The sequence below is a fragment of the Somniosus microcephalus genome, chromosome 13, assembly GCF_052327205.1.
Source record: "Somniosus microcephalus isolate GS21.2 chromosome 13, FLI_Smic_1.0, whole genome shotgun sequence".
In the NCBI taxonomy this organism is placed as follows: Eukaryota; Metazoa; Chordata; class Chondrichthyes; order Squaliformes; family Somniosidae; genus Somniosus; species Somniosus microcephalus.
The window spans coordinates 91983132-92010898 of NC_140999.1; the positions used below are offsets into that span (position 1 = coordinate 91983132).

The 27767-nt window shown below is 47.9% G+C and overlaps 1 protein-coding gene across 2 annotated transcripts in view; it reads left to right on the forward strand.

Moving 5' to 3' along the window:
- The window catches only part of LOC147108481 (uncharacterized), a 74498-nt gene that overhangs the window by 19495 nt on the left and 27236 nt on the right, over window positions 1–27767 (forward strand). The window contains exon 1 of one of the 2 annotated variants that reach the window (XM_086005132.1): window positions 15745–27735. The exons of the other annotated variant lie outside the window; for it this stretch is intronic. Within the exon in view, the coding sequence (XP_085861258.1) occupies window positions 18661–20241 (1581 nt within the window). The 5' untranslated portion in view covers window positions 15745–18660 and the 3' untranslated portion in view covers window positions 20242–27735. Of the gene's footprint in view, window positions 1–15744; window positions 27736–27767 lie in introns of those variants that run through there. 2 annotated transcript variants of the gene reach the window in all.

Consider the following 27767-nt stretch of genomic DNA (forward strand, 5'->3'; position numbering starts at 1 on the left):
ACCGTTGATGCTGGCTGAACGATTTAAATTTTACACAAGAACCCAGAGGAAAGATGAAAGCAATGCGGAATACTTAGTCGAACTGCGTAAGCTAGCGAAATACTGCCAGTTTGGAGGGAATTTGACAGAGGCGCTGCGGGACAAGTTCATATGCGGCTTGGCCAAAGAAGGAACGCAGAAGCGACTTCTGGAAGAAAACGACCTCACACTGGACAGGGCTGTCCTCATAGCTTCATCGCACGAAGCCGCAGCGAAAGGAACGGCGGAAATGCAGCTAAAGGCGGCGGCACTCGGGGTGGACCAAATTACTGCAAGCACTTCCAAATGCTACCGTTGTGGAAAGACAACGCACGACCAGAATCAGTGCTGGTTTAAGAACCAAGAGTGCAGGAAATGTGGCAAACTGGGTCACATCGCGAGGGTATGCAGGTCCGGAAAGAAGACCAACAAGCAAAGGAAGCCACCACCACAAGAAAAGTACAACAAGGTACATCAGGTGGCTGAAAAGAGTTCAGACGAACAAAATTCGGACTCAGACCCAAACAGCCAGGAGCTGGATAGTCTGAGAATCCACAATGTGGGTAAAGTAACTGATCTACAGACGATCTGGGTCACACTAAAAATAGCTGGAGTCCAAGTACGAATGGAGCTGGACACGGGATCAGCTGTATCAGTCATCAACCAAAAGGACTACCATCGGCTATTCTCTCACATACCCTTAAGAAATACCAAGTTCGTATTACAGACATACACGGGGCATAACGTATACCCCATGGGGAAAATAAGAGTCAAGGTGAGAGATAGGGGTAAAGTACACCCAAGAATGAATTTGTACGTACTACCTGAGGGAGGACCACCACTTCTAGGACGGGAGTGGATCAGGAAAATAGACATGGAATGGCACTACCTACAAGCAATGACGAGTGAGGACTCGGTGCAGACAAGCAGCTCAGACTCCGAGCCGGAAGACGATAAGTCCAGCTTACGTATGAAAAACAAGGTTAACATGAACTCACGGACTAAGGTTGGAAAATCGATGGTGTGCATAAAGACAGAGAATTCTGAGTCTGTTCAAGTTACAGACATATGCATTACGGAGGAACACCGGGCTCGAACTCAACGTTATTTCAAAGTACGACAACAATTAGAACAATTAAGTTACCGCCTCGTACAAGAGATGAAAACAATGAAAAAGTTCTATGACACCGAATGGGAGAGTCTGGAAAGACAACAGAACCTACTGGCTCAAGCAGAGAGCGACCATAGAGCCATCGTGACCAATTACCGATCACATCTCCCTTATGATGTTCAGGAGTTAGAATATTTGCATGATCTAGAGATACAGCAGAAGGGCAAAACACGCTACACTGAGGATTTTGTTCTGCAATTGGAGACGGAGCTAGTGCAGGCAAGGTTAAGAGAAGTTGAATCGCAGTGTGCTCTTAAGGAGATGCAGGAACAAATCTTGGACATGGAAAAGAGAAACGCTTCTTTACCTGATGTGAATAATGTGGACATGTTGCGAGAGGGGATTATTGAGGCGAAACTGAAAGAAGCTAAGCAAAGGATGTTGGAACTTGAAACACAGAACCAAATCAGCAGAAATCAGCTATGTCGAGCAGAGAAGGAGTGCTATGGTCTACATGAGAAGGTGCAATATCTCTCAGCCCAGAATAAGGGGCTACTCACTCAGTTAAATGAGAGTAAATGGGAAATGGCTGAGATAGACTGCAAGAATAAAGAAGAATTGATGGCAGTGAGACTTCGAGAGGCAGATAGCATAGCAGCCTTGGCTGAACTCCAACAGGAAATTGCAAAAAAAACAATTGCAGAGGAATCTTCAGGAAGCCAGGATTTTATTCCAGTCCTTCTCTACGACTCCTTACAAGCAGAGTGTGAGAAGTTGAAAGAACAGTATGGACAGGCCCAGGCTACAATTCTGGAGGGGATTAACTCGGCAACCCCCGAAAAGCTAGTTTCAGTAGAAGCATATGAACAACTAAAGGTTGAACATGAGCAAGAAGTCCAAAGGCTGCAGGAAATGTTTGATGAGCTCCAGGCCAAGGCTGCCTCATCGGTAAAGATTCCATCCATAGATGAAACATTAGTGGTGGAAGAGGAGAGGGGTTTGGAGCTCTCAAAAGTTATTGAAATAGCTGAGGTTGCAACACAGACTGAGAAGATGGCAGCAGAGCAACCCTTGGATACCAAAAGTACGCTGACTCACGTCAATGTAGAACAACAGACTGCTGAAACAGCTGCTCCGGTAGAGGGATTGAATAGTCCGATCAATCAATCTCCAAAGGAAGTTGAAGTATTAAAATCACAAATGAGGTCATTAGTAAACGACTTGCTGAAAGCCCAGAAAAAGCTGGATGAAGAGGTACACATGAAGAAGTCTCTTCAGGAAAGATGTCTGGATTTGGAACAAGAGCTGGCTAACGTCCAGCTGGGTATGGAGGAAATAGACGACCCTCTCGCTGGCCTAGCTCAGGACGACACCGAATATTACCATGACCTGGTGGACTACACCGAATATTATGATGTCCTGTCCTGCCCAGCTTGTAACTTCGACTCCCAAAGTGCAGAAATCATGGAGGAGCACCAAAAGTCTATGGAACATCGGGAGAAGGTGGCTCTACTACGGAAAAAGGAGGAAGAGAAGGAGGAACTGCGCATGCAGCTGGCAGCTGACAGTGGAGCCCAGAGAGTCTCCAAGAAGCAGAAAAGGAAAAGTCGAAACAGAAGATGACCCATCTGAACCATTATCACCTCTACCAGATCACACACGTGGTCCCTCCGAACGGAGCCAAATCAGTTCGGAAGTTCAAACTGTTAAATCCATGGAAGGACTATTGAATGAGTCACTCCAGCAATGTGAACCGACTACACCACAGAGGCTGAATCTGTGAACTGTTTTCCGCAGAGACTGAATCTGTGATCTGTTTTGACATGAAGTTATATATGTTATTATGTTATGTTAAACATGAAGTTATATGACGTTGACTCCATCGAGAGTATATCTGTAAATTGTTATATGACGTTGACTCCATCGAGAGTATATCTGCAAACTGTTTATATAAAGTTGAAGATTGTATGTTTAACGGGATTCTGTAAGTAAAAAGCTAAAAAGGGAGGATTGTAGTGTATGTACCCGTTTACCTTTAAGGGAACTATTGAATGTAACCGTTCGCCTTTAAGAGCACTATTTTAGGTGTGGCACTATTTGTTGGCTCATGTATACTGTAATACCGATAGTGACCACACCAGTATATAAGGGCTGGGATATGTTAACTAGGGCAGGAATTGCCTGAACCTCTGAATAGCAAAGACCTGTTTTGTTGTTAATCTTGGAGTCTGTGTATTATTTACAATACAACCCACAGACTTAACACTGGGCCCTGACCCTAGGGATTGACAGTAGGACCCTGGGCCTTACTGTAGGGGCTGACAGTAGGACCCTGGGCCCTGACTCTTGGGGCTGACACTAGGACACTGGGCCTGACACCAGAGGCTGACAGTCGGCCTTGGGCCTGACTCTAGGGGTTGAGAGTAGGACCCTGGGCCTGACTCTCGGGGCTGACTCTAGGACCCTGGGCCTGACTCTCGGGGCTGACAGTAGGCCCTGGGTTTGAATCTCAGGGCTGATAGTAGGCCCTGGGCCTTGACTTTCAGGGCTGATAGTAGGACCATGGGCCCTGCAGGTCACAACCTTCCTCTGGAGCAGAAGTGCATGACAGTTGTCAGAATGGAGGAGACCAGCGAGGTAGCGGAGGCGATAGAAAAATTTAGCTAATGAAAGGCAGCAGTAAACATTGCATTTCTCTCGGATACAGTAGCATAGTGGTTATGTTACTGGTCTAGTAATCCAGAGCCCTGGAGTAATGACCCAGAGACATGAGTTCAAATCCCACCACGGCAGCTGGGCAATTTAAATTCAGTTAATTAAATAAATCTGGAATAAAAAGCTAGTATCAGTAATGGTAACCATGAAACCATGTCATAAAAACCCATCTGGTTCACTGATGTCCTTTAGGGAAGGAAAGCTGCCGTTCTTACCCGGTCTGGCCTAAACGTGACTCCAGGCCCACAGCAATGTGGTTGACTCTTAACTGCCCTCTGAAATGGCCTAGCAACCCACTCAGTTGTAATAAACCGTTCGGGAAAACAATAATAAGAATAAAACCGGACGGACAACCCAGCATTGACCTCGGCACCGGCTTCAGATATGACAAAGGCACACCCAGCCCAGTCGACCCTGCAACGTCCTCCTTACTAACATAGAGTCATAGAGTCATAGAGTTATACAGCACAGAAAGAGGCCCTTCGGCCCATCGTGTCTGCGCTGACCATCAATCCCTGTCCAGTCTAATCCCATTTTCCAGCATTTGGTCCATAGCCTTGTATGCAATGGCATTTCAAGTGCTCATCCAAGTGCTTCTTGAATGTTATGAGGGTTCCTGCCTCTACCACCCTTTCAGGCAGTGAGTTCCAGATTCCAACCACTCTCTGGGTGAAAAAGTTCCTCCTCAAATCCCCTCCAAACCTCCTGCCCCTTACCTTGAATCTATGCCCCCTTGTTATTGACCCCCCTACTAAGGGGAAAAGTTCCTCTTTATCTACCCTATCTATGCCCCTCGTCATTTTGTACACCTCAATCAGGTCCCCCCTCAGCCTTCTTTGCTCCAAGGAAAACAACCCCAGCCTGTTTAGTCTTTCTTCATAGCTGAGGTGCTCCATCCCAGGTAACATCCTGGTGAATCTTCTCTGCACCCTCTCCAAAGCAATCACATCCTTCCTATAGTGAGGTGACCAGAACTGCACACAGTACTCCAGCTGTGGCCTCACCAGCGTTTTGTACAGCTCCATCATAACCTCCCTGCTCTTATATTCTATGCCTTGGCTAATGAAGGCAAGTATCCCATATGTCTTTTTAACCACCTTATCTACCTGTTCCGCTGCCTTCAGGGATCTATGTACATGTACACCAAGGTCCCTCTGACCCTCTGTACTTCCTAGGGTCCTACCACTCATTGTGTATTCCCTTGCCTTATTTGTCCGTCCAAAATGCATCACCTCGCACTTTTCAGGGTTAAATTCCATTTGCCACTTTTCCGCCCATCTGACCAACCCGTTTATATCGTCCTGTAGCCTGAGGCTTTCCTCCTCGCAATTTACCACCCCACCAATTTTCGTGTCATCTGCAAACTTACTGATCATACCTTTTACATTCACATCCAAATCATTTATGTAGATCACAAACAGCAAGGGTCCCAGCACCGATCCCTGAGGTACCCCACTGGACACAGGCTTCCAGTCACAAAAGCAACCTTCGACCATCACCCTCTGCCTCCTGCCACTCAGCCAGTTTAGGATCCAACGCGCCAAGGCACCCTGGATCCCATGGGCTCTTACCTTCTTGACCAGTCTCCTATGCGGGACTTTGTCAAAAGCTTTACTGAAATCCATGTAAACCACATCCACAGCATTTCCCTCATCCACACACCTAGTCACCCCCTCGAAAAATTCAATCAGATTGGTCAGACATGATTTACCCTTGACAAAGCCTTGCTGACTATCCCCGATTAATCCTTGCCTCTCCAAGTGGAGACTAATTTTGTCCCTCAGAAATTTTTCCAATAATTTCCCTACCACAGATGTTAGGCTCACTGGCCTGTAATTCCCTGGTTTATCCCTGCTACCCTTCTTGAATAATGGTACTACGTTAGCCGTTCTCCAGTCCTCTGGTACATCCCCTGTGGCCAGAGAGGTTCTGAAAATTTGTGTCAGAGCCCCTGCAATCTCCTCCTTTGCCTCACACAACAGCCTGGGATACATCTCGTCCGGGCCTGGGGATTTATCCACTTTTTGGCCTGCTAAAACCGCTAGTACCTCCTCCCTCTCGATGCTAATATGTTCAAGTATGTCACAGTCCCCTTGCCCAATTTCTATGTCTACATCGTCTTTCTCCATAGTGAACACAGATGCAAAAAATTCATTTAAAACCCCGCCTACATCATCTGGCTCTACACACAGATTGCCACTTTGGTCCCTAATGGGCCCTACCCTTTCCCTGGTTATCCTCTTGCCCTTAATATACTTATAAAACATCTTAGGATTTTCCTTTATTTTGCTCACCAGTGTTATTTCATGGCCCCTCCTCGCCCTCCTAATTTCTTTTTTAAGTATGCCCCTGCACTTTTTATACTCCTCTAGGGCTTCCTCCGTCTTTAGTCTTTTGTAACTGCCAAAAGCCCCCCTTTTTTTCCTAATGCATTTTTGTATATCCCTTGTCATCCAAGGTTCCCTTTGTTTGTTGGTCCCACCCTTGACCTTTACAGGAACATGTTGGCGTTGTACTCTCTCTATTTCCCTTCTGAAAGTCTCCCACTGCTTTGATGTGGATTTTCCTATAAGTAGCTGCTCCCAGTCCACTTTGGCCAGATCCTGCCTTATCATATTAAAATCGGCCTTTCCCCAATTTAGAACCCTTATTTCCGGGCCGTCTTTGTCTTTTTCCATGACCACCTTAAATCTCACCGAATTATGGTCACTGTCACCAAAATGCTCTACTACTGACACTTCCACCACTTGCCCGGCTACATTCCCTAGAATTAGGTCCAGTACCGCCCCTTCTCTTGTAGGACTTTCTACATGTTGGCTCAAAAAGCTCTCCTGGATGCACTTTAAGAATTCTGCACCCTCTAAGCCTTTCACACTCTGACTATCCCAATTAATATTGGGGAAGTTGAAATCCCCCACTATTATTACCCTATTATTTTCGCACTTCTCTGAGATTTGCCTACATATCTGTTCCTCTATCTCCCCCTGACTGTTCGGGGGCCTATAGTACACTCCCAGCAAAGTGCTTGCCCCCTTTTTGTTTTTAAGTTCTACCCATATGGCCTCATTAGAGGAACCCGCTAATATATCATCCCTCCTTACAGCAGTAATTGATTCCTTAATTAATATTGCAACACCCCCTCCCCTTTTACACCCCCCTCTGTCTCGCCTGAAGATTCTATACCCCGGAATATTGAGCTGCCAGTCCTGACCCTCCCTCAACCATGTCTCCGTGATAGCAACAATATCGTACTCCCATGTGTTCAGCAACAACTTCAGTTCATCCACCTTATTTGCAAGACTCCTTGCATTAAAATAAATGCCTTCCAGCCTTGCCATATTCCCTTTTGCCTTCACATATTTGCTCTGCCTTCCCAGCTGACTTGTTTTTTCCTCCATATTTGGCTGTAAATCACCCCCTACTATAGTTCCACTCTGTATCCCATCCCCCTGCCAAGTTAGTTTAAACCTCCCCCAACAGTGCTAGCAAACCTCCCCGCAAGGATATTGGTCCCCCTCTGGTTCAGGTGTAAACCGTCCGACTTGTACAAGTCCCACCTTTCCCAGAAGCAGACCCAGTGATCCAGGAAACTAAAGCCCTCCCTCCTGCACCATCCCTTTAGCCATGCATTCATCTGTTCTATCTTCCTATTCCTATACTCACTAGCACGTGGCACCGGGAGTAATCCAGAGATTACAACCTTTGAGGTCCTGCTCTTTAATCTTCCACCTAGCTCCTTAAATTCTTGCTGCAGGACCTCATCCCTCTTTTTACCTATGTCGTTGGTACCAATGTGGACCACGACCTCTGGCTGTTCACCCTCCCCCTCCAGAATGCCCTGCAGCCGCTCAATGACATCCTTGACCCTGGCACCAGGGAGGCAACAAACCATCCTGGATTCACGTCTACGGCCACAGAAACGCCTATCTGTTCCCCTTACTATAGAATCCCCTACCACTATTGCTCTCCCACTCTTTTTCCTCCCTTCCTGGGCAGCAGGAGCACCCCCAGTGCCAGGAAGTTGGCTGCTGCTGCCTTCCCCTGGTGAGTCATCCCCCTCAACAGTATCCAAAGCGGTATACCTGTTTGAGAGGGGAATGGTCACAGGGGTCTCCTGCACTACCTGCCTGCTTCTATTGCTCCGCCTGGTGGTCACCCATTTCCTTTCTTCCTGTGCAGCCCTACCCTGCGGTGTGACCAACTCACTAACCGTGTTATCCATGACCCTCTCAGCATCGTGAATGCTCAACAACCCATCCACCCGCAGCTCCAGTGCCTCAATGCGGTCTGCTAGTAGCTGCAGATGGATGCATCTCTGGCACACGTGGTCATCAGGGGCACCGGCAGTGTCCCTGAATTCCCACATAGAGCAAGAGGAGCATATCACGGGGCTGGGCTCTCCTGGCATGACCTTCCCTTTAATTAATTTAAATTAATTTACTATCACCAATTAAAGATATCTCTAAGGCGCTTGTATAGTCTACCAACAGTCCCTGCTATACCAGAAAAGACCCTAGTAACTATAAACTACAGAGTTAAAGTTTAAAAAGAGAAATACTCACCAACCAATCACTTACCTGCTGCCTGGTGACGTCACACTCTGATTACTTTTTACTTCTCTCCCCGCTGCTGAGTTGGTATGCCTCGCTGGTCGCCGGTTTTTATACCGGGCTCCTCACCTCCCTGCTCCGTGCTCCGACTGGTCTCGGGCCTCGCTGGTCGCCGGTTTTTATACCTGGGGATTGTACCAGAATTGGGAGAGCTGTCCCACAGACTAGTTAAGCAAACAGCCTGACGTAGTCATACCTTTCAGCCAACGTTCCAGACTCCTCCATCACCATCCCTGGGTATGTCCTGTCCCACCGACAGGGCAGACCCAACAGAGGAGGCAGCACAGTGGTATACAGTTGGGAGGGAGTGGCCCTGGGAGTCCTCAACATTGACTCCGGACCTATTGAAGTCTCATGGCTTCAGGTCAAGAATAGGCAAGAAAACCTCATGCTGATTACCACCTACCGCCTTCCCTCAGCTGATGAATCAGCACTCCTCCATTTTGAACATCACTTGGAAGAAGCACTGAGGGTAGCAAGGGCACAGAATGTAATCTTGGTGGGGGACTTCAATGTCTGGGCCTGCGACAGGTGGTGAGAGCCTACTTAACCCCATCTTCACCAATCTACCTGTCGCAGATGCATCTGTCCATGATAGCATTGGCAGCAGTGACCACCGCACAGTCATTGTGGAGACTAAGTCCCATCTTCACACTGAGGACACCCTCCATCATGTTGTGTGGCACTACCACCGTGCTAAATGGGATAGATTCAGAACAGATCTAGCAGCTCAAAACTGGGCATCCATGAGGCACTGTGGGCCATCAGCAGGAGCAGAATTGTATTCCATCACGATCTGTAACCTCATGGCCTGGCATATCCCTCAGTCTACCATTACCATCAAGCCAGGGGACCAACCCTTGTTCAATGAGGAGTGTAGAAGAGCATGCCAGGAGCAGCACCAAGCGTATTTAAAAATGAGGTGCCAACCTGGGGAAGCTGCAACACAGGACTACATACATGCTAAACAGCAGAAGCAGCATGCTATAGACAGGGCTAAGCGATCCCACAACCAATGGATCAGATTAAAGCTCTGCAGTCCTGCCACATCCAATCATGATTGGTGGTGGTGTAGGAGCGCGGGTTCCTAACTAAAAGACTGAGTTCTACTCAGGCGATCAAACAAAACGAACTTTAATGAAACAAACAGGTTTTAACAAGAAACTGCAGGATAACATTGAATGTAGTTCTGCTCTCTCTGGAGGCTCCACGAGGACTGCCCCTGCAGTCTCGTGGCTGACGTCATGACGTCATGACGTTTTCCCGCCAGTGGGGAATCACATGATGACCGGCGTGACGTCATCACGTTTTAGCCGCGCTGTTAAAGTAACCACGCTCTGTACAGTTAAACAGCATAAATAAAGATACAGACTCAGGCTGTAGCTAACATGTTGTTAAAAGAATTATATACAAACGATCTGAGTCCTTAGGTGGCTCCGCCACATGCGCCCCCCCAGAATTGTCTTGAACAGCAAAAGTGAGGCGTCGAGGAGGCCTGACAAGTCTGTCTGAGCGACTTCGGTAACCCTGCAGAGGAAGCTGATGGACGGTGGTTGAGCTGGCGGGCGGTTGTAGTTGAGCTGGCGTGGCGAGTGAGGTCGAGCTGGCGGGCAGCTGTGGTTGATCTGGCACGGCGGCTGCGGGCGGTCGGCCATGTTTCGGCGGCTGAGCGACGATGACTGGGCAGTCCAGGTCCAAGTGAGCCGGCTTCAACCGGTCCACCGAAATGTGATCCGACTTTCCTCCGATGTCGACCGAAAAGGATTTGTCTCCTGATTCGATGATGCGGAAAGGACCAGTGTAAGGGGGCTTGAGCGGATCCCGGTGAGCGTCATGGCGGATAAATACGTACTCGGTGTTCTTCAGCTCCACTGGCACATGGGAGCTCTGCAGGCTGTGATTTGATGTAGGCACCAGAGCGAAGCATCTGGCTGCTTCCTGGTGGCTGATGAGTTGCTGGGAGGCGGACCACAGCTCTGTGGGAGAAGGGAGGAAATCCCCTGGAACTTGGAGCGGCTAGCCATAAACGAGTTCTGCCGAGGACGATTGCAGGTCTTCTTTGGGTGCCGTACGAAGACCCAAAAGGACCCATGGGAGTCTGTCCACCCATCCCGCACCTTGAAGACTGGCCCGTAAGGTGGCTTTAAGCGACCTGTGGAATCGCTCGCACAGGCCGTTCGCCTGAGGATGATAGGCGGTAGTGCGATGAAGTTTGGTGCCGAGCCCCTGAGCTACAGCGTTCCAGAGCTCCGAGGAAAATTGTGGCCCACGATCGGAGGAGATGTCCGCCGGTACCCCGAAACGAGCAACCCAACAGGAGATGAAAGCTCTCGCGACGTCTGCCGAAGTGGTGGAAACCAAAGGAATTGCCTCTGGCCACCTAGTGGTGCGGTCCACCATGGTGAGCAGATGCATGGGAAGGCGGAAGTGGCCCCACAAGGTCCACATGCACGTGGTCGAAACGACACTCCGGAACAGTGAACGTAGCCACTGGAGCTTTAACATGACGCTGGACCTTGGCCTTCCGGCAGACCACGCAGGTGTTGGCCCAGTCACGGTCATCGAGGTGCATACCCTTCCAGATGAACTTCGCCGACATTAGCCGTTGTGACGCCTTCATACCAGGGTGCGACAACCCGTGTATGGCGTCAAACACCTTCCGGCGCCGTGCGACTGGGACGATAGGTCGGGGAACGCCCATGGCGACGTCGCAAAGGAGCGTGGTGCCTGCGGCCTGGAAACTGACGTCGGTCGCTTGGAAACTAGAGGGGACGGTTCTGTATGATTGGACCTCTGGGTCTGAGGCCTGATCCGCAGCCATGAGGGCGTAGTCAATCCCCAGGTGAACCACATGGACCGTCACACGGGAGAGGCAATCCGCTACCAGGTTGTCTTTACCAGACACATGTTGACTGTCCATGGTAAATTCAGAAATAAACGTCCGGTGACGTTGTTGACGAGCTGACCACGGTTCGGCGGTCTTGGCCATGGCGAACGTTAGAGGCTTGTGGTTGACAAAAGCCATGAAAGGACGTCCTTCTAATAAGAACCGGAAATGGCGAATGGCTAGTAAAAGGGCCAGCAACTCCCGATCGAAGGTGCTGTATTTTCTTTCATTTCTCCGTAGTTGATGGCTGAAAAACGCCAGCGGTTGCCATGTGCCGTTCACCCACTGCTCCTGCACTGCGCCGATGGCGTAGTCTGACGCATCTGTGGTAAGGGCGATGGTGGCACCTGGAAGTGGGTGCGCCAGCATGGTTGCTTTGGCCAAAGCGCTCTTGGTGTTGACGAACGCCTGGTCCATCTCGGCCGTCCAGCTGATTGGATACTTACCGGACTTGCCCTTGAGGGCCTCGTACAAAGGCTGCATAAGCTGAGCCGCCTTAGGGACGAATCGGTGATAGAAATTGACCATCCCCAGGAACTCTTGCAGGGCCTTGACGGTTGACGGGCACAGGAAAGAGGTAACAGCTTCCACCTTCGTCAGTAAGGGGACGGCGCCGTCTGATGTTATGCGGTGTCCCAAGAAATCGATCCGCTGCAGGCCGAACTGGCACTTGGCCGGGTTGATGATCAAACCGTGCTGACTGAGGCATGTAAAGAGGGTACGCAAATGGCAGATGCGCTCTTCCTTGCTAGCGCTGGCGATGAGAATGTCGTCGAGGTAGACGAAGATGAAGTTTAGGTCTCGGAGCACGGAGTCCATCAAGCGCTGGAAAGCCTGTGCCACGTTCTTCAAGCCAAACGGCATCCGCAGGAACTCAAAAAGGCTGAAAGGGGTGATGACTGCGGTTTTCGGGATGTCTTGCGGGTGCATGGGAACCTGGTGATACCCCCGGACGAGGTCGGCTTTAGAAAAGATAGAATTTCCCGCCAAATGGGCCGAGAAATCCTGAATATACGGGATCGGGTACTGATCAGGAGTAGTGGCATCGTTCAGGCGTCGGTCATCACCGCATGGCTGCCAGCCGCCGCCCGGTTTCGGAACAATGTGGAGAGGCGAAGACCAGCCGCTCCATCGTGTCAAACTCCGCTTTCGCAGCCGCGAGCTTGCCAGGTTCAAGCCTTCTAGCCCGTGCATAAACCGGGGAGCCAGTAGTGGTGATATTCATAGAGATAGGAACAGGAGTAGGCCATTCGGCCCTTCGAGCCTGCTCCGCCATTCAATGAGATCATGGCTGATCTTCGTCTGAGATCTTAGCTGATCTTACCAGTTCAGTACCCCGTCCCCGCCTTTTCTCCATAACCCTTAATCCCCTTAGCCTTCAGAAATATATCCAATTCTCTCTTGAAAATATTTATTGAATTAGCCTTCACAGCCCTCTGTGGCAGGGAATTCCACAGGCTCACCACTCTTTGAGTGAAGAAATTCTTCCTCATCTCTGTTTTAAATGATTTGCCCGCTATTTTTAGACTGTGGCCCCTGGTTCTGTGCTCCCCTGCCATTGGAAACATTCTCTCTGAATTCAGCCTGTCCAGGCCTGCCATAATTTTATATGTTTCGATGAGATCCCCTCTCAATCTTCTAAACTCCAGTGAGTACAAGCCCAAACTATTCAATCTCTCCTCGTAGGTCATTCCCGCCATTCCAGGTATCAGCCTGGTGAATCGCCGCTGCACTCTTTCCATGGCAAGAACATCCTTCCGCAGATGGGGCGACCAAAACTGTACACAATACTCCAGATGCGGTCTCACCAGCACCTTGTACAGCTGTAGTAAGGTATCCCTATTCCTATACTCGAACCCCCTTGATATGAAGGCCAACATACCATTTGCCTTCTTAATCGCCTGTTGCACCTGCATGCTCTCCTTCAGTGACTGGTGCACAAGAACACCCAGGTCCCTCTGCACTTCCCCATCTCCCAATCTATTGCCATTTAGATAATAATCTACCCTCCTGTTTTTACCCCCAAAGTGGATAACCTCGCATTTATCCACATTATAGTGCATCTGCCACGTATCCGCCCATTCCCCCAACCTGTCCAAATCGCACTGTAGCCTCCTGACATCCTCATCAGAGCCCACCCCTCCTCCTAGTTTAGTGTCGTCAGCGAATTTGGAAATATTGCATCCAATTCCCTGATCCAGATCATTTATATATATTGTGAACAGCTGGGGTCCCAGGACAGATCCTTGCGGCACCCCGCTGGTCACTGCCTGCCACTCCGAAAACGAGCCGTTTATTCCAACTCTCTGTTTTCTATCCGCCAGCCAGTTCTCTATCCACGTTAATACTTTGCCCCCAATCCCATGAGCCTTAATTTTGCATGATAATCTTTTGTGTGGAACCTTATCGAAGGCTTTCTGGAAGTCAAGGTACACCACATCCACTGGCTCTCCCCCATCTATTTTACCAGTTACTTCCTCAAAAAATTCCAGCAGATTAGTCAAACACGATTTACCCTTTGTAAATCCATGTTGACTCTGTCCGATCCTTTCCCCATTTGTCAAGTGCTCCGCTATTTTATCCTTAATAATGGACTCTAGCATTTTGCCCACAACCGATGTAAGGCTTACTGGTCTATAATTCCCTGCTTTCTCTCTACCCCCCTTTTTAAATATTGGGGTAACATTAGCTACCCTCCAATCCACGGGTACTGTTCCTGAGTCAATGGAGTTCCGGAAGATGATCCTTAGAGCATCTGCTATCTCCAGGGCCACCTCCTTAAGTACCCTAGGATGTAGTTTATCAGGCCCCGGGGATTTGTCGGCCTTCAGTCCCCTCAACTTACCCAACACCATATCCCTAGAGATACTAATTTCTGTCAGCTCCTCCCTCTCATTAGTCCCTATGTTTGCCGATATTCCTGGGAGGTTATTTGTGTCCTCCTTTGTGAATACAGAACCAAAGTATGAGTTTAATTGGTCTGCCATTTCCTTATTCTCCATTATATATTCTCCCGAATCGGACTGCAAGGGACCGACTTGGGATTTTACCAGTCTTTTCCTCCTGATATACCGATAAAGCTTTTGCAGTCTGTCTTTATGTTTGCTGCAAGTTTACTTTCGTATTCTATTTTCCCCTTCCTGATTAATCCCTTTGTCCTCTTTTGCTGTATCCTGTACTGCCCCCAATCTTCCGGTCTGGTGCTTTTTTTTGCCAGTTGATATGCCCTTTTTTTTGATTTTATGCTGTCCCTAATTTCCCTCGTTATCCACGGTTGAGCCACCTTTTTAGGTTTATTTTTATGCCAAACCGGTATAAACATGTTCTGGAATTCTTCCATTCTATCTTTGAATGCTTGCCATTGTCTATCCACTGTCAATCCCCCCAGAAACACCACCCAATCAATCTTACCCAATTCCCGTCTCATACCCTCGTAATTCCCTTTATTTAAGTTCTGGACCTTAGTCTCTGATTCAATTTCCTCACTCTCCATCTCGACTGAGAGCTCGATCATATTATGATCGCTCTGACCCAAGGGGCCTCGTACAAGAAGATTGTTGATAAGTCCCTTCTCATTGCACAATACCCAGTCTAAAATGGCCTGATCTCGAGTCGGCTCCTCGACATATTGGTCCAGATAACCGTCCCGAAAACATTCCAGGAATTCCTCCTCCTCAGAATTTTTACTAATTTGGGTAGTCCAATCAATATGTAAATTAAAGTCACCCATGATGACAGCTGTGCTCTTATCGCACGCTTCTCTAATTTCCCTTTTTATGCCTTCCCTCACCTCCATATTACTATTTGGAGGCCTATATATCACACCCACTAACGTTTTCCTCCCCTTGCTATTTCTCATTTCTACCCATACAGATTCCGTTTCATCCGAGTTAATATCCTTCCTTTCCATTGCATTAATCCCCTCCTTTACCAGCAATGCTACCCCACCTCCCCTACCTTTTTGCCGATCCTTCCTAAATATTGTATATCCCTGGATGTTAAGTTCCCAGCTTTGCCCACCCTGCAGCCACGTTTCTGTAATCCCAATCAAATCATACTTGTTTACCTCTATTTCCACAACTAATTCATCCACCTTGTTCCTAATGCTTCTAGCATTAAGATACAAAGCCTTCAGGCTTGCTTTTTTCACACTCTCATTATGAATTAGTTTGGCCCTTTGTGTTTCTCTCCTTTGCTTATTGCTTCTCACCTTTCTACCATCTATTTCTGACTTCATATGACTTCCCTCTTTTCCACTACCTAGGTTCCCATCCCCCTGCCAAATTAGTTTAAATCCTCCCGAACCGCCCTAGAAAATATTACCCCGAGGACATCGGCTCCCTCACAGTTCAGGTGTAGACCGTCCCCTTGGTACAGGTCACTCCTCCCCAAGAACTGGTTCCAATGCCTCAAGAATTTAAATCCCTCTCCCTTGCACCACTGCTCAAGCCACGTATTTAGCTTATCTATCTTACTCTCTCTAAACTTATTAGCTCGTGGCACTGGTAGCAATCCAGAGATTACTACCTTTGAGGTCCTACTTTTCAATTTAGCTCCTAACTCCCTAAATTCAGCTTGTAGGACCTCCTCCCTCTTTTTACCTACATCGTTGGTACCTACATGTACCACGACAACTGGCTGAACCCCCTCCCCCTTCAGAATGCTCTGCACCCGCTCCGAGACATCCTTGACCCTTGCACCAGGGATGTTGGTGTGATGTTCAACACCATGCTTCATGGCCAAGGAGGAGAAAGTGGGCCTGGTCAGCTCCGGGAACTCTCCGAGGAGCCGAGTGAAGTCATCCGGAGAAGGGAACGTGCAGGCGATAGAGCGCGCCACGGTGGTACCGTGGTGGCACGGAATCGAGTGGAAGGTGGCCGCGTTGATCAACCGACGGTGCCGGACATCAACGAGGAGGCCGTTGGCACACAGAAAATCCGCCCCTAGGATCGCCTGCGAGACTGTGGCCGTGACAAATTCCAATGGAAGCGCTGACTGCCGAAACAGACTTGGACCTGCCGCTTTCGGAAAGTTCGAATGGCTGCGCCATTAGCCGCCACGAGGGAAAAACCGTGGTTCCCAGCTTGCATATCGAGATTCGACGCAGGTAGGATGCTACACTGCGCCCCGGTGTCACAAAAGAAACGTCAACCCGATAGGGAATCGGTGATGTAAAGAAGTTTCCCCGAAGATCCGATGGCCATCGCAGCCGCTGAGCGCCCATTAGACCCCGGTCCTCCTTCGCCAGGAACGCTGCAGGAGCTTTGTTTTTTTGGGGCAAAAAGCTGCAGGGAGAGCGGCAGCATCATGCTTTTGCGCCAAAACGGGCATGGTAGGAGCACCAGCCCGCTGCAAGAGGAGCTGGAGCCGCGTCTGTGGGGGATGGGCGCCTCGTGGCAGCGCAGCACTGCTGGGTTACTGTGAAAATCTTATCTGCTTCGGCAGCAAGCTCGGCGCAGTCTGTGACCCCGGACCTGGCTAGGGCAGCCTGCACCTGCTCCGGCAGTTGGCAGAGGAATAGCTCCCGGAAGAGGAAGCATTCCGGTTCGGCACCTAAGAGTGTGAGCATTTGACTCATGAGCTCGGACGGTTTGGAGTCCCCGAGGTCGGGCATAGCAAGGAGCCGGCGAGCGCGTTCTGACTTCGAGAGCCCAAAGACCTGTAGCAACCGTGCCTTTAACGTATCATACTTGCGGTCAGTAGGAGGACTACCGAGGAGGCTGACGATCCATGAGGCAGTGGCGCTATCGAGGGCGGAGACCATGTAGTAATGACGGGTCTGATCTGCGACGATGTTCCTGATGGCGAACTGGGCTTCAGCCTGGATAAACCACGCGGCTGGTTGTTGCTCCCAGAACTGTGGCAGTTTCAGAGTCACGGCGTTCGTGTCCATGCTGAAGATCTTCCGCGAAAACCGTACACGAAAGTCGGGGTCACCAATGTAGGAACGCAGGTTCCTAACTAAAAGATTGAGTTCTACTCAGGCGATCAAACAAAACGAACTTTAATGAAACAAACAGGTTTTAACAAGAAACTGCAGGATAACATCGAATGTAGGTCTGCTCTCTCTGGAGGCTCCACGAGGACTGCCCCTGCAGTCCCATGGCTGACGTCATGACGCCATCACGTTTTCCCGCCAGTGGGGAATCACGTGATGAACGGCGTGACGTCATCACGTTTTAGCCGCGCTGTTAAAGTAACCACGCTCTGTACAGTTAAACAGCATAAATAAAGATACAGACTCAGGCTGTAACTAACATGTTGTTAAAGGAATTATATACAAACGATCTGAGTCCTTTAGTGGCTCCGCCACAGTGGACCATTAAACACCTAACGATAGGAGAAGGCTCCCTGAACATCCCCATCCTCTATGATGGCGGAGCCCAGCACGAATGCAAAAGACAAGGCTGAAGCATTTGCAACCATCTTCAGCCAGAAGTGCCAAGTGAATGATCCATCACGACCTCCTCCTGAGGTCCCCAGCATCACAGAAGCCAGTCTTCAGCCAATTCAATTCTCTCTATGTGATATCAAGAAATGGCTGAGTGCACTGGATAGAGCAAAGGCTATGGACCCCGAAAACATCCCGGCTCTCGTGCTGAAGACTTATGCTCCAGAACTAGCTGCGCCTCTAGCCAAGCTGATCCAGTGCAGCTACAACACTGGCATGTACCCGACAATGTGGAAAACTGCCCAGGTATGTCCTATCTACAAAATGCAGGACAAATCCAACCCGACCAATTATCGCTCCATCAGTCTACTCTCAATCATCAGCAAAGTGATGGAAGATGTCATTGACAGTGCTATCGAGCAGCAATTACTCACCAATACCTGCTCACCGAAACTCAGTTTGGGTTCCGCCAGGACCACTAGGCTCCAGACCTCATTACTGCCTTGGTCCAAACATGGACAAAAGGGCTGAATTCCAGAAGTGAGGTGAGAGTGACTGCCCTTGACATCAAGGCAGCATTTGCCCGAGTGTAGCATCAAGGAGCCCTAGTGTAATGATCAATAACATGTCATTCTATAGTGGACACTAGGTGGCGCCATAGAGCTGTGTAGAGCTGTATATAGCTGTATGTATAAGACTACACTACCCAGCTGTATGTGTTTAAGACTACATTACCCATGAGGCACTAGGCTACCCACAAGGCAGCAGTTAAGATGGAAGCCTTTACAGATACAGTACCTAGCCCACATGTGCTCAATAAAGTAACTAGCAAAAGCTAGCTGTGTTCATAATAAGAATGTCTATTTATTAATGAACATAAGATGGTACCAGGATGGTGAAGATCTGCTAAAAAATTGTGAAAAGCGACATGGAGAATTTGAAGCCACCAGAGCGTTTGAATCTCGAGGGAAATGTCGACTACAATTGGCGGATTTTTAACCAACAATTCGAACTCTACATTGCTGCCATCGGATTCGGTACGAAGCCAGATGCAAGGAAGATAGCGTTGCTGCTTACGGTTGCAGGCCCACAGGCGATAGAGGTATTTAATACATTTGTATTTAATCCAGAGGAGAACAGAGCAAAATTAGAAGATGTGCTAAAAAAATTTGATGCACATTGCTCTCCCAAAAAGAATGAGACGTATGAAAGATACATCTTCCGTTCTCGGACACAGCAACAAAGTGAGACTTTTGATAGCTTTATAACTGATCTGAAACTGAAAGCACAGACATGTAATTTCTCTGAGCTCAAAGCACCCATGATTCGTGACCAGATTGTGTTTGGTATTCATGATAAAAAAGTCAGGGAACATCTGTTGAGAGGAACCGAACTAAATTTGGAAAATGCAGTGAAAATATGCCAAGCCAGCGAGCTAGCTCGAAAGCACGTGAAGACTTTCAGTGAAATCAATAATGATGCGGTTGTAATGAGTGATAATGCTGCTGTCGGTGCTGTGTCCTACAAGGGGAAGAAACATGGGCAGAACAGAAATGAAAAGCAATCGGAGGATGACATTTTTAATTGTAAACGCTGTGGTTACAAACACCAGTTAAGACAATGCCCAGCATTTGGAAAAATGTGCACAAAGTGTAATGGAAAGAATCACTTTGCCAAACAATGCTTTTCAAAAGTAAAAACAATGAAAGGGCAACAAGTTAATGTGATTGAGGACACTGATTTAAGTGAGACATGTTCTGTAGGAATGGTGTCATGTGATGATATCAAAAAAGATACAGAAAATGTGCAGCCCTCAGAAATGGACAATGCTGAACATAAAGTCAATGCAGTAAAAGTGGACAAATGGATGATCCCACTGCAGATAAATGGAGCATTAGTTACATTGAAACTGGACATTGGGGCAAAAGCAAACTTAATCAGTATGAGTGACATAAAAAATATGAAAGAAAAGCCCAAAATACAGAAAAAGTCAGTACTACTGAAGAGCTATAATGGACAGAAAATAGATAGCTTAGGTGTATGCAGACTTAAAGTGACAGTCAAAGACAAAGTGCATCATCTCATGTTTTCTGTTGTGGCTGAAAGACTTGATTCGATACTAGGTGACAAAGCTTGTGAAGACTTAGAACTGGTCAAGAGAGTCTACCGTAAAAATTGTGCCATAAGCAGACCAGATGACTCAGGTGATGAAGCAGAGAGCTCATCAAGGATGAAAAGGCCAAAGGGTATCCATGTCTTCAAAAAGCCTAGTTTCTCCAAGAAGAAAGAAAAAGACTTTAAGGTCAAAGAGAAGCCAAAGGAAGAAAAGCACAAAGAGGAAAAACACAAGGAGAAAAAGTCCAAAGATATAACTGCAGCAGATGTTGTTAAGCAGTGGAAAGAGAAAAAAGAAAAAGAAGAAGCCTGCACCAGAGCAGGAAGCAGTTCCGGTGGATACTCCTTCTTCCCTCAGGCCAATCTTTGGTGTTCCATTAGCCGAGGCTGCTGAGAGGACTATGCTGTATGATGGGATCCAGCTGCCAGCAGTTTTTCAAGAGTGCATTGACTACATTGAGAGTTATGGCATGAAGAGTGAAGGAAACACTGAAACCCTCTCCAAGCAAAGATCGCAAGGAGACCTCAATCTATACAAGAGCAGATTGATGACAATGCCGCAACTGCATCTTGTCATTCACCACCAGAACAATCTCATAAAGACACATCAGACTTACCCGTGTTGATAAGATCCACACGTGAAGTAAAAGAGCCTGATAGACGTAATCTTTGAGTACAATGTAAAGCTTTGAAAATGTGTTGACTGTTTTGAAAATGTTTATGTTTATAGAGCACTAACAAAAGTGTTACTGATATTATCTTTATTGTTTTCTTGAAAGTTGATTGATATTGATTTTGTTCAACCTCAAAGAAAGGGGGATGTAATGATCAATAACATGTCATTCTATAGTGGACACTAGGTGGAGCCGTAGAGCTGTATATAGCTGTATGTATAAGACTACACTACCCAGCTGTATGTGTTTAAGACTACATTACCCATGAGGCACTAGGCTACCCACAAGGCAGCAGTCAAGATGGAAGCCTCTACAGATACAGTACCTAGCCCACATGTGCTCAATAAAGTAACTAGCAAAAGCTAGCTGTGTTCATAATAAGAATGTCTATTTATTAATGAACATAAGACCTAGTAAAACTGAAGTCAATGGGAATCGGGGGGGGCAAATGCTCCACTGGCTGGAGTCATACCTAGCACAAAGGAAGATGGTTGTGATTGTTGGAGGCCAATCATCTCAGTCCCAGGACATCACTGCAGGAGTTCCTCAGGGCAGTGACCTAGGCCCAGCCATCTTCAGCTGCTTCATCAATGACCTTCCCTCCATCATAAGGTCAGACATGAGGAAGTTAGCTGATGTTTGCACAGTGTTCAGTTCCATTCGCGACTCCTCAGATAATAAAGCAGTCCATGCCCACATGCAACAAGGCCTGGGCATCGTTCTGGGCTGATAAGCAGCAGGTAACATTCGCGCCGCACACGAACCCCTGCATCAACATCCTGGGGGTCAATATTGACCAGAAACTTAACTGGACCAGCCACATAAATACTGTGGCAACAAGAGCAGGTCAAAGGCTAGGTATTCTGCAGCGAGTGTCTCACCTCCTGACTCCCCAAAGACTTTCCACCATCTACAAGGCACAAGTAAGGAGTGTGATGGAATATTCTCCACTTGCCTGGATGAGTCCACCACCTTAAACATTCACTCCCTCCACCACCAGCGCACCGTGGCTGCAGTGTGTACCATCTACAAGATGCACTGCAGCGACTCACGAAGGCTTATTCGGCAGCACCTCCCAAACCCGTGACCTCTACCACCTAGAAGTACAAGGGCAGTAGAAGCATGGGAACACCAGCACCTCCAAGTTTCCCTCCAAGTCACACACCATCCTGACTTGGAAATATATCGCTGTTCCTTCATCGTCGCTGGGTCAAAATCCTGGAACTCCCTCCCTAACAACATTGTGGGAGTACCTTCACCACAGGGACTGCAGCAGTTCAAGAATGCGGCCCACCACCACCTTCTAAAAGGCAATTAGGAATGGGCAATAAATGCTGGCCTTGCCAGCGACACCCACATCCCAGGAACGAATAAAAAAAAATTCCGTTCTGTAAGTTGTTCCATAAAAGATAATAAAGGATCAATCACACTAATAGGCATAGTCTACAGACCACCTAATAGTGGAAGGGAGGTGGAGGAAGAAATATGCAGACAAATTAGGGAAATCAGTAAAAAATATAGAATAATAATCATGGGGGGATTTCAACCACCCCGGTATTAATCGGACAGAAGAGGTAGGTAAAGGGGATAAGGAATGGAGTTCCTACAATGTGTACAGGACATCTTTCTAACCCAATATGTAAAAAGCCCAACAAGGGAGGATTTGATATTGGATCTAGTAATGGGGCATGAACCAGAGCAGATAAGGGAAGTAAAGGTAGGGGTACATATAGGCACAGTGACCATAATATAATACACTTTATGATAATTGAAAAGGACGTAAGTATGACAAAAACCAGGTTAATAGATTGGAGAAAAGCTGATTTTGAGGGGCTGAGAATAGAACTTGGGGGGGAGAAATGGGCAACAATATTGGCAAACAACGATGTAGAACAGCAATGGGAAACATTTAAAATGGTGTTCAACAGAGTGCAGGAAAAATATATTCCGGTAACAGGAAAGAACAAACTAAACAATAATGAGACTCCGTGGATTAATAAAGCCATAAGGGAACAATTGAGGGTAAGGAAAGAGGCAGACATTAAGTACACAGACAGCAGGGGAGTGCATGATAAGAAAGAATACGAAAAGATTAGGAGAGAAGTCAAAAAAACTATTAGGGAGGGAAAGAGTAACTATGAAATTAAATTATCAAGGAACATAAAACAAAATAGTAAAATATTTTATAGGCACATCAACAAAAAAGGAAGGTTGGAATGGGAATAGGGCCATTAAGGGATAGTCAGGATAATACCACAGGTAACGATAGAGAGATGGCAGAAATATTAAATAATTATTTTGCTTCAGTATTTACCAGGGAGATAGAACAGGTGGACATGACACTGGATGATGAGATTAGTAATGAGATAAGTGCATTTAAAATAAAAAAGGGGATATAGGAAATAAATTAATCAAACTCAAAGAGGATAAAACCCCTGGTCCGGATGGATTTCATCCACGCATTTTAGAAGAATCTAGGGAAGAGCTAGCCGAGGCATTACTATGAATATTTAATAATTCGTTAGAAAAAGGTATACTGCCAGAGGACTGGCGGATAGCTAACGTAATACCGATATTTAAGAGGGGGGATAGAACATGTCCAGAGAATTATAAACCAGTCAGCTTAACATCGGTGGTATGAAAAATAATGGAATCCCTACTAAAGGAGAAAATAGAAGAACATCTAGAAACCAAAAATATAATAATGAATAGTCAACATGGATTTCAGAAGGGAAAGTCTTGCTTGACCAACCTTGTTGAATTTTTGAAGAGGCAACAGAGAGAGTAGACAAGGGTAATGCAGTAGATGTAATTTATCTAGATTTTCAAAAGGCCTTTGATAAGGTACCCCATAATAGACTGATGAACAAGGTCAGAGAATGCGGAGTCAGGGGACAAGTAGCAGAATGGATTGCTGGCTGGCTTCAGGACAGAAAGCAGAGAGTAGGAGTAAAGGGTGGCTACTCACAGTGGCAGAAGGTGGGTAGTGGTGTCCCACAAGGATCAGTGCTGGGACCGCCGTTGTTCACAATTTACATTAACGATTTAGACTTTGGAATCAAAAATACAATTTCTAAATTTGCGGATGACACCAAATTGGGGGGGATAGTCAATACTGAGGAGGACTGCAACAAGTTACAGGAGGACATTAATAAACTTGCAGAATGGGCATATAATTGGCAAATGAAGTTCAACACAAATAAATGTGAGGTATTACATTTTGGTAGGAAGAATAGGGAGGTCACTTATCACTTGGAGGGTGCGAGTCTAGGTACGAGTAGAGGAACAAAGGGATCTCGGAGTACAAATACACAAATCACTAAAAGTTGTGACGTAGGTCAGCAAGGCCATAAAAAAAGCAAACCAAGCACTGGGGTTTATATCTAGAGGGATAGAATTGAAAAGTAGGGAAGTGATGCTAAACCTGTATTGAACCTTGGTTAGACCACACTTAGCGTACTGCGTACAGTTCTGGTCGCCATATTATAAAAAGGATACAGAGGAACTGGAGAGGGTGCAGAGAAGATTTTCAAGGATGATACCAGAAATGCGAGGGTATATACAGCAGGAAAGGATGAACAGGCTGGATCTCTTTTCTCTTGAAAAAGACTGAGGGGTGACCTAATAGCGGTCTTTAAAATTATGAAACATTTTGATAGAGTGGATACAGAGAGAATGTTTCCACTTGTGGGGAAGGCGAGATAAGCATATGAGGGAAAAGGGAATAGAGGGTTATGCTGATAGAATTAGATGAGGAAAGATGGGAGGAGGTTCGTGTGGAGCATAAACGCAGCATGGACTAGTTAGGCCGAATGGCCTGTTTCTGTGCTGTATATCCAATGTAATCCAATATAATCCAATGTAATCCGATGTAATCCAATGTAATCCAGTGTAATCCGATGTAATCCAGTGTAATCCGATGTAATCCAAAGTAATCCGATATAATCCAATGTAACCCAATGTAATCTGATGTAATCCAATGTAATCCGATATAATCCGATGTAATCCGATGTAATCCAATGCAATCCAATGTAATCTGATGTAATCCGATGTAATCCAATTTAATTCTGGTGGTCCAAAAGCAAAATACTGCGGATGCTGGAAATCTGAAATAAAAACAGAAAATGCTGGAAATACTCAGCAGGTCAGGCAGCATCTGTGGAGAGAGAAACAGAGTTAACGTTTCAGGTCGATGACCCTTCGTTAATAATGGTGGTCATAGTTTTGGAGGTGAAAGTCAGTGAGGAGCCCAGGGAGTTGCCTGTTGGGTTTACACCACATTTACAGGTAATGGGCGCAAAATCTGGATCCGTAGCACCTGTTGATTGGGCACTATGAGTACCCTTAGAGGTTCAAAATGGCATCCGTGGCACATTGCACACTTGTGTCAGTGAGTGTTGTGCAATCTGTTTGGATGATGTGGCTGTCATGGTTGAATAGCTGGCAGTGTGTGCAAGCTGTGAGATGTGGGTCTGAGGCTTGCAACAGTGTTAATTGTGTGAGGGTGAGGTGAAGCTACTGAGCCCAGCCACGGAGCCTGAAGCTGGGGTAGGTCTATATTTCCTGGAGTTTAGAAAAATGAGAGGTGATCTCATTGAAACATACAAAATTCTTACAGGTTAGATGCAGGGAGGATGTTTCTCCTGGCTGGGGAATCTAGAACCAGGGGTCACAGTCTCAAAATAAGGGGTCGGCCATTTAGGACTGAGATGAGGAGAAATTTCTTCACTCAGAGGGTGGTGAATCTTTGGAATTCTCTACCCTAGAGGGCTGTGGAGGCTCAGTCATTGAGTATCTTCAAGACAGAGATCGATAGATTTTTGAATATTAAGGGAATCAAGGGGTATGGTGATAGTGCAGGAAAGTGGAGATGAGGTCGAAGATCAGCCATGATCTTATTGAATGGCGGAGCAGGCTCGAGGGGCCGAAGGCGGAGCAGGCTCGAGGGGCCGAATGGCAGAGCAGGCTCGAGGGGCCGAATGGCGGAGCAGACTCGAGGGGCCGATTGGCCTACTCATAAAAACATAATAACATAATATGTACTTAAGTTCTCGGTCAGGCCTCGGTACAGCTGGTTTTCCTTTACAGTGTAAGGATTTTGAAGCCACGTGCCCAGCGGAATGGAGGCAGTAGCACCCCCAAAATGGCGGAGAACGATTTATCTTCCTATTCCTGCCATCACTGTGGCTGCTACCTTCCCCCCGGGCCTATCACTGGGCGGCTAGACACTCTGCAGTTTCTGGCTGTAAGCCCATTTAATTTGGAAACCTGGTTCTGTGACACTCTCCTGGCCCCGGTTGGCATTTTAGGCCAGGCCAGCCGTAGAGGGGCCCTGGGGCTGTACTGGCATCTGATGGGAGGGGTCCTGGGCTGTACTGGGATCTGATGGGAGAGGCACTGGGCTGTACTGGGATTTGATGGGAGGGGTCCTGGGCTGTGCTGGGATCTGATGGGAGGGGCACTGGGCTGTACTGGGATCTGATGGGAGGGGCCCTGGGCTGCACTGGAATCTGTCAGGAGGGGCCCTGGGCTGTACTTGGATCTAACAGGAAGGGCCCTGGGCTGTACTGGGATCTGACAGGAGGTGCCCCGGGTTGTACTGGGATCTGACATGAGGGGCCCTGGGCTGTACTGGGATCTGACGGGAGGGGCCCTGGGCTGTACTGGGATGATGGGAGGGGCCCTGGGCTGTACTGGAATCTGACAGGAGGGGCCCTGGGCTGTACTGGGATCTGACAGGAGGGGCCCCGGGCTGTACTGGGATCTGACAGGAGGGCCCCTGGGCTGTACTGGGATCTGACAGGAGGGGCCCCGGGTTGTACTGGGATCTGACATGAGGGGGCCCTGGGCTGTACTGGGATCTGACGGGAGGGGCCCTGGGCTGTACTGGGATGATGGGAGGGGCCCTGGGCTGCACTGGGATCTGATAGGAGGGGCCCTGGGCTGTACTGGGATCTGACAGGAGGGCCCCTGGGCTGTACTGGGATCTGACAGGAGGGGCCCTGGGCTGTACTGGGATCTGACAGGAGGGGCCTTGGGCTGTACTGGGATCTGACGGGAGGGGCCCTGGGCTGTACTGGGATCTGACAGGAGGGGCCCCGGGCTGTACTGGGATCTGACAGGAGGGGCCCTGGGCTGTACTGGGATCTGACAGGAGGGGTCTTGGGCTGTACTGGGATCTGACAGGAGGGGCCTTGGGCTGTACTGGGATCTGACGGGAGGGGCCCTGGGCTGTACTGGGATCTGACAGGAGGGGCCCTGGACTGTACTGGGATCTGACTGGAGGGGCCCTGGGCTGTACTGGGATCTGACGGGAGGTGCACATTTCCCCCAGGAGAATGGCAAGAGCCTGGGAAATGGGCCTCATTCTTTAAAGAAAGGTTTGTGTGGGAGTTGTTTGTGTTGGGCGGGACTGCTCACACAGGGGGATCATTTAAAGCCTCTTCATTAGGCTGAAGCCACAGCACCATCTTTAACAATTAAATATAATGGCAGCAGAGAGCAATTTAAACAGCAAGAGCAGCCTTCAGGCAGAAGCAATGGACTCAGCAAGAAGCAGAAACACTAAAAGCAGCTTCCTAATTAGCAGCTGTGCAGAAGCAGCGGCTCCGGAAAGTCCGTGACCCTCATGAAAGGGAAATGTTCCATCGACCCCCCCAAAAATGTCAGTGACAGCCCTCAGGGAGAAACAACAGCGAGGGCAAAGAGCTTCAGGGGCCAGGTCTGGTGGCTTAGTCCACGTCTCGTCCCTCCTCGGCATCAGGGGACGTCGAATGCCGTTTAAACAACTGGAGCGGAATTTAATTTCAAAGAAAGATCAAAATGAGCTCCCAGGTCTGCTCCCCTGCAGGAGAGAGCTGCGTGGGAAGATCTGTAGCCTTGCCGACTGTCACAGAGAGGTACAATTATTGCCTACATTTATAAAATTGACAGTGCGAACCAGTAACTAGTCTAATAGTAGCTGGGCTGGGTCCCTTGGCTCTAAATAGCATCAAGAATCAACACTGATGAGCGTTAATCACGAATCAGTTTAGGTCCAGTCAGCCCGGCAACAGAGAGCGGAGGGGCGAGAGGGAGCGGCAGGGACACTGGTACTGGCTGGTCCAGCACTTTATCAATTCAAGCCCCTTTCAGATACTATTCCACCGGACTGTTTCTAGTTGGTAACTGGAGGACATAAATTCGAGATCACCAGCAAAAGAATGAAGGGAGAGGTAAGGAGAATTTTCTTTATGCAGAGGAACAT